Source organism: Chrysemys picta, chromosome 2 (assembly GCF_011386835.1).
Source record: "Chrysemys picta bellii isolate R12L10 chromosome 2, ASM1138683v2, whole genome shotgun sequence".
Taxonomy (NCBI): domain Eukaryota; kingdom Metazoa; phylum Chordata; order Testudines; family Emydidae; genus Chrysemys; species Chrysemys picta.
The window spans coordinates 238,711,809-238,718,874 of NC_088792.1; the positions used below are offsets into that span (position 1 = coordinate 238,711,809).

At 48.0% G+C, this 7,066-nt stretch overlaps 1 protein-coding gene across 3 annotated transcripts; it reads right to left on the minus strand.

The window, feature by feature from the left end:
• Positions 1 to 322: 322 nt before the first annotated feature.
• On the minus strand, positions 323 to 2,863 carry LOC135981745 (myb/SANT-like DNA-binding domain-containing protein 2). 3 transcript variants are annotated; one of them, XM_065585793.1, is made up of 3 exons: positions 1,887 to 2,863; positions 1,602 to 1,679; positions 323 to 892 (listed from the first exon to the last, which is right to left on the minus strand). In XM_065585793.1, the coding sequence occupies exons 1-2, from the start codon at positions 2,461 to 2,463 to the stop codon at positions 1,645 to 1,647; spliced, it is 612 nt and encodes a 203-aa protein (XP_065441865.1). In that variant the 5' UTR covers positions 2,464 to 2,863; the 3' UTR covers positions 323 to 892; positions 1,602 to 1,644. The 3 variants fall into 3 exon arrangements, with proteins under 3 accessions (XP_065441865.1, XP_065441862.1, XP_065441864.1); XM_065585790.1 differs by lacking the exon at positions 1,602 to 1,679; XM_065585792.1 differs by having other exon boundaries at positions 323 to 1,679.
• Positions 2,864 to 7,066: the final 4,203 nt, after the last annotated feature.

The following is a 7,066-nucleotide window of genomic DNA, read 5'->3' on the forward strand; positions in this document are numbered from 1 at the left end:
GGTCTATTTGACTTTGTGGCAGGGGGAGGACGGTTACAGATCCCATGCTGTGTGGCTCTGTGATCCTGTCTAAGGACCGGCGCTTAAGATCTGTAACTGCCCTCCCCCGCCACAAAGTCACAGAGCAACCCACCCCCCCCAACATTACATCAAAACAACCTCCCAGACTAACCGGGGCAACTAGTCACTGCATCACTGCACTGTGTATGTGCCCTGCTGCTGTGCCTGCCCCCGACTATGTACCCTGCCAAAGGAGACTGTCCTGTCCAATTTCCAACCCCCTTTCCCCTCCTCCTCCAAAAGAACATGATTGAAACAGTAGTTAACAGAAACGAATTTTTTATTATCAACTACACATGGCATTGGGAGGTGAAACTTGGACGTGGGCTTGTGTCAGGCGGGAAGGAAAGAACTTTTCAAATTTTGGGAAATGAGAGCCTTCTGCTACTAGAGCTCTCTGCAGGGGTGGAGTGAGAGTTAGCAGGGACTCTGCCGCCTCTCCTTCTTTGCACTTTGGGTGAGGTGGGTATGGGACTTGGTGGCGGGGGAGGGCGGTTAGAGATGGACTGCAGCGGGGCTCTGTCCTCCTGCCTCCGTTCCTGCAGAACATCCACAAGGCGCCGGAGCGTGTCCGTTTGCTCCCTCAGTAGTCCAAGCAGCGTTTGAGTCGCCTGCTGGTCTTCCTGCCGCCACCTCTCCTCCCGATCCATGTTGGCTTGGTGCATTCGGGTCAAGTTCTCCCGCCACTGGGTCTGCTGTGCTGCCTGGGCTTGGGAAGAGGCCATAAGCTCAGAGAACATGTCCTCCCGTGTCCTCTTCTTCCTACGCCTAATCCGCGCTAGCCTCTGGGAGTGTGATTCCAGGCTAGGTTGTGAGACAGTCGCAGACGGGGCTGTGGAAATGGGAAAAAGGGAGTGAATTCCTCTGAAAGATAAATGTAGTTGTGAACAAAGAACATAGTCTTTCTCTGTGAACAAGACCATGCACAGCACCTTTCACATGCGCACTCAGCACAAGGTCGAATTCTCGGCCTTCGCATTCTGTGCCTGGGGTCTTGAACAGCACATTTGAGAAGCGAGGCAGCACAACGGAATTTCTGTTGCAGGCAGACATGGTAAGCCGTACACTTGTGGCAGTTTAAAACTTTTATATTACCACTGGCCTCATTTCACATTTAAATCAATGTCAGTCCCTGCTGCCAGCAATCCGGCAAGCGGGAACTCTGCCCCTGTCCCACCCCCTCGCGGCTGTCCCCGGGAATGATCCCTTTCGGCTGCCCCTCTCCCGCCTCCACCGCGTGGCTGCAAACCAGCGGTGACAGTTCTGTAAAGGAACGGGAAAGCAGTCCCAACACTAACATTCCCCTACCTAATTAAAAGCAGGTCACCATGGCCGACATCACCCTGATGAGGATCTCCGAGAGCGACAAAGAGAGAATGCTCCGGGAAAGCCTCCAAAGACCAGGGCCGTATGCCGCCCTGCTGTGCAGAGCAATGATCCCCGAGTACCTGATAATCTCGTGGCGCGGCAACGTGTCGTACTTCGGAGGACCCAATAAGGCCGCTCTCCCCAAGAACCTCATGCAACGGCTTTCAAGTTACCTCCAGGAGAGCTTCATCGAGATGTCCCAGGAGGATTACTGCTCTATCCCCGCACATATAGACCGCATTTTACTGTAGCTGCAGTAGCAGGGAATACACAGTAGAGCGGCTTGTGCAGGACAATCACTGAAAACCGGACATTGCTAGATTTCTTTTCAAAACTTGCACTGCCCCTTACTAAACCGTTAAGCGCCTAGGGCACACTAATCATGAACAACCCATTCTTTTAATTGTTAATATTCCTGTTTTGTTAAAAATAAATGTTTAGATGTTTACAACACTTACTGGCTGATCCTTCACCAGATTCTGTGTCCGGGGTAATGGCTGGGGACGCTTCGTAGGGGATCTCTGTAAGGGTGATGAAGAGATCCTGGCTGTCGGGGAAATCAGCGTTGTGAGAGCTGCCAACTGCCTCGCCCTCCTCATCTCCTTCCTCATCTTCCCCGTCCCCTAACATGTCTGAGGAACCGGCCGTGGACAGTATCCCATCCTCAGAGTCCACGGTCACTGGTGGGGTAGTGGTGGCGGCAGCACCGAGGATGGAATGCAGTGCCTCGTAGAAACGGGATGTCTGGGGATGGGATCCGGAGCGTCCGTTTGCCTCTTTGGTCTTCTGGTAGCCTTGTCTCAGCTCCTTGATTTTCACGCGGCACTGCGTTGCATCCCGGCTGTATCCTCTCTCTGCCATGTCTTTAGAGATCTTCTCGTAGATCTTTGCATTCCTTCTTTTGGATCGCAGCTCGGAAAGCACGGACTCATCGCCCCACACAGCGATGAGATCCAAGACTTCACGATCAGTCCATGCTGGGGCTCTCTTTCTATTCCCAGACTGCACGGCCATCACTGCTGGAGAGCTCTGCATCGTTGCCAGTGCTGCTGTGCTCGCCACGATGTCCAGACAGGAAATGAGATTCAAACTGGCCAGACAGGAAAAGGAATTCAAATTCAAATTTTCCCGGGGCTTTTCCTGTGTGGCTGGTCAGAGCATCCGAGCTCGCACTGCTGTCCAGAGCGTCAACAGAGTGGTGCACTGTGGGATAGCTCCCGGAGCTATTAGCGTCGATTTCCATCCACACCTAGCCTAATTCGACATGGCCATGTCGAATTTAGCGCTACTCCCCTCGTCGGGGAGGAGTACAGAAGTCGAATTAAAGAGACCTCTATGTCGAACTAAATAGCATCGCAGTGTGGACGGGTGCAGGGTTAATTCGATTTAACGGCGCTAACTTCGACATAAACGCCTAGTGTAGACCAGGCCTTTGAGAGAGTGCAAAAGTGTTCTGTGTCAGCCAAACTGGATCCAGAATGACCTGACTGGGGCTGTAGCAAATTGAATGCTGAAGGATATAGAAGAAAAAACTGCCAGAACTAAATTTGTCACAATATTACTTGATGGGAATTTTTTATATTGGTTATTATAGTTGTACTCTCTTGCAGGATGTCAAACAAGACAAACAGCATCTGATTCTAGATGGTCTAGATAATAGTTAGTCCTGCCATGAGTTCAGGGGACTGGACTAGATGACCTCTCGAGGTCCCTTCCAGTCCTATGATTCTATGATATATCTGCTGACAGAACTGCATCAATGTTAAGCGTATATATAGTGAGTTGTACTCAAGAGTCTGACCTAAAAAAATGTAATTGCACAATCTTGAGATTGTGCTTCACCTATGTCTGGAGATGGATTAATTGTTAGAGAAAAGAAATTAATGGGTAGAAACCTAAAATCCATTTTTTGCACTGCTGTGCTAATATTCTAAATGTCATATTCTCTCAGTCGGCTGCCTCAGTGAGAGTTGGATTTTTCTATAAATTCTCCACAAATTTTCAGCTTTGAAGATCAGTAAAGCAAACTCATGGCCCTCACAGAAGGAAACTTGTCATAAATTGTAACCATGTCCTAGTTTTTTCTGTCAGAAGTGTTTAATACCATTTGAGAATACAGATTTGTATCAGATGACTTGTTTGAAATTATAATCTCCAGTCCACAGTCATAGGATTCTGAAGACCAAATATTAACACAATTGATACTTGGGGTCCATTCTTGAAAATTTTCAGAGCATGATTTTTACTATAATTATTATTAGGACTAAAATGGTACTGAGAGGCCTCAATAGATATTGGGGCCCTATTGTGCTAGGCACTGTACATATACATAATTAGAGACAGTTCATGTCCTGAAGATCTTACAAATTAAGACATGACAGACTAAGTAGCATCATCATCACCATTTTACAGACCGGAAACCAAGGCACACAGAGGTTAAGTGATGTGCCTAAGGTCCCAAAGGAAGTCTGTGGCAGAAGCTGGTACTCAGTCCTCTGAGTCCCAGTCCAGTACTATAACAACAAAACCATCCTTCTTCATTGCTAATCTTCAGCAAGATATTTGCATTCACAGTTGATTCTACAGAGCCCTGGAAAGATCCCAGTTTGACAAAAAAATTGCAGCTGGAAAATTAAAAATACTCTGGACAAAGTCAGCCAGACAGGAGATAATATTGAGTAATTTTAGAGGACAGCTTATGTGATTACAAAAAGTGAAAATAAGCATGAGGAAACACTTTAAAGAAAAAAACAGATGTGAATAGAAATCTCCACCATAAAGAATCTTCAGACATAATTTTTAAAGATAATTGATGTAATTTGCATTCAGCTAGAGTAGCAATCCTGCATTAACAAGTTCAGACTTGGGAAACTGAGCCTGATTCTAGTGCCCATTGAATAGGGTTACCATATTTAAAAAATAAAAAAAGAGGACACTCCACGGGCCCTGGCCCCACCCCTTTCTCACCCCCTGCCCCGCCCCAACGCCGCTCATTCCCCGCCCCTTCCCCAAAGTCCCTGCCCTAACTCCCCCTCCTCCCTCCCAGCCACGCGAAAAGGGCTGCCCGAGCGCTACCGGCTTCACGGTTTGCCGGGCAGCCTCCAGACCCTGCGCCCCCAGCCGGCGCTTCCCCAGTGCAGCTGGAGCCCGGGAGGGGAAGCGCCCAGCCGGGGGCGCAGGATCTGGAGACTGCCCGGCAATCCGTGAAGCCAGTAGCGCTTGGGCTTCGGGCAGCCCCCTTGCCTCCGGACCCTGCGCCCCCAGCCGGGCACTTCCCCTCCCGGGCTCCGGCTGCTGTGCTCCTCCCCTGACTCTTCGGCTCTGTTTAAGAGCCGAGCTGCCCGAGCGCTCCGGCTTTGGGCAGCCCCCTTGCCTCCGAACTCTGCGCCGCCGGAGCAGAGCAGCTGGAGCACGGGAGGGGAAGTGCCCGGCCGGCGGCTCCGGGTCCGGAGGCAAGGGGGCTGCCCAAAACCGGAGCGCTCGGGCAGCTTGGCTCTTAAACAGAGCCGAAGAGTCAGGAGAGAAGCAGAGCAGCTGTAGCCCGGGAGGGGAAGTGCCCGGCCGGTATTTTTCCTGGACATATTCGACTTTTTGGTAATTCCCCCTGGACGGGGGTTTGATTATCAAAAAGCTGGACATGTCCAGGAAAAACCGGACGTATGGTAACCCTACCATTGAAATCAATGGAAAGACTTAGGCCCTGTGTCTGAACTCAATAAGAGACAGATTTTGTGTGTGTTTCTGAAAATTGTATTAGTTCAATGTAATGCTAATGTTTGCTGGCATGAAAGAAAATGGGCATGCTTGTTTGGAGGGTGCCAGCAAAAAAGGAGAACAGCGGCATGAGGAGGAGAATGGAGAAGGGTTTGAATGGTGAACATATGCATTCAAATCAGACAAAAAATAAATTCCTTATATCGGAATGGGGATTGGCTGCCAGACATCCCCACCTCCAGCATTTTAGATAAATATTGAAAACTCAATTTATATGATATAAACATGAAGATTTATATATATATATTTTAAAGCTGAGAGTTATAACTCTATGAAAAACTGCCTAATAGAGCAGACTGAATAATTCACACTGAATAATTTATCTAGGAAATGTATCCTCTTTTATAGTTCATGGAATAGCCACAAGCAGATCGTTATTTTCCCCACTCTAGATCTAGAGTGTGCCTTTAGGGCCTGATCAACGGCCCATTGAAGTCAATGGGAGAATTTCAATAGTCTTTGGTTGAGGCCCATAATACACAGTCCATAATACAGGGCAGTACATACCACCCCAAAGAGAGAAATGGGGCAACATTCTGCCTTAGTCAGGCAGAATGTCTCCCAGAGCTCCCCAACTGCATGGGGGAGCACAATCGGTGGCACTCCTTTAGGAGGTGTAACATGCTCTTCCAGGGGAAGCAACTCAGTAGCAGCTCTGAGCTCTGAGTGCAAGGGCTACAAATTCTGGCCAGTCCTTATGTAGGTAGCAAAGGGAGGAGTGGAGATTCCTTATTCCTTCCACCCTCCCCACCCCTCACAAGGGCAGGTAAGAGATTGTCACTATCTTCTTATTATTCATTTTTCAAAATCTTGTCTGAAGTGTTTTGTTCTATCTGAGGTGTGTTATTTAATTGTGATAGGTCACATAAGTCACATGGTATTGTTTCTGTTCCCTGATTGGCTGAGCCCACAAGCAACTCTTTTACAACTCCTTGCACAAATGAATTTAAATTCATTTCCGTCATGACATTTATCCCAATGAAAATTCATGACATTAAACCTCAGTTGTTTGATGATGTTAATGGAGAGTAAATACAAAGGGGGCAAGAACATGGATGAAGCAAATTCATTCAAAATTTCAAGCAAACACTAGAAAACAGTTTAATTCAACCAGCTTCACTGGCTAAAATCTATTATTCTATTTTGCTTCCCCTGCGCCTTCAAAATTGAGACAAGTGAGCCTCGGATACAGGTTACAAAGTTGAATGCAAATCATTCAAGCTAGCTCAGTGGCACATGCATGAGTCCGAGTTTCTGCTAAACCTTATGCACTGCTTCCCATACACCAATGAACTGGGCAGAGTCTAAATCAGTGGTTCCTAGGTGTATTAGCGTTACCTTGCCCGAGCTGGTTTCCCTCAGTTGGTTGCAACTGAGGATTGAGCCCAACATGTCTATCTGTAACCATCTAAGTCATGTGCAGGTCCCAATCTGGTAGGTATGCTCAGAGGCCACCTACCTGATTGTGTCCCATTCAAAATTTGCTTGGAGGAGGAGGTGCTGCCACCTCTCTCCTTCTTTTAGCCCAGTGGGTAGAGCAGTTGCCTGGGATGTAGGACACCCCTCTTCAAATCCCCTTCCCCATCTGGTGAGGGGGTGAACTGAACCTGTGTCTCCCACACCCCAAGAGATTGCTTTAACCAGTGAGCTAAAAGTTAGGTGTCTGGTGGTGGCAGCATCTCCTCCTCCAGCTGTTTTGTGTGGAGTGAGGCAAGTGCATAACTAATTCACTCAAAAGTGGTTACTGTGCTGTTCCTTGATTTTCTAGGCACCACAATGCTCTACACTACAAAAATTAAGTCAATCTAAGTTAAGTGGATGTACAGCCACCATAATAATTACTGTGGTGGTTCATGATCACACT

What these genes read in the sequence shown, in the direction of transcription:
- LOC135981745 (XM_065585790.1), bottom strand. Translation starts at nt 2,463, where the DNA reads ATGCAGAGCTCTCCAGCAGTGATGGCCGTGCAGTCTGGGAATAGAAAG. An exon ending in ATCTGGTGAAGGATCAGCCA is followed by an intron (nt 893 to 1,886) that starts GTAAGTGTTGTA and finishes CCATTTCCACAG; the next exon opens with CCCCGTCTGCGACTGTCTCA.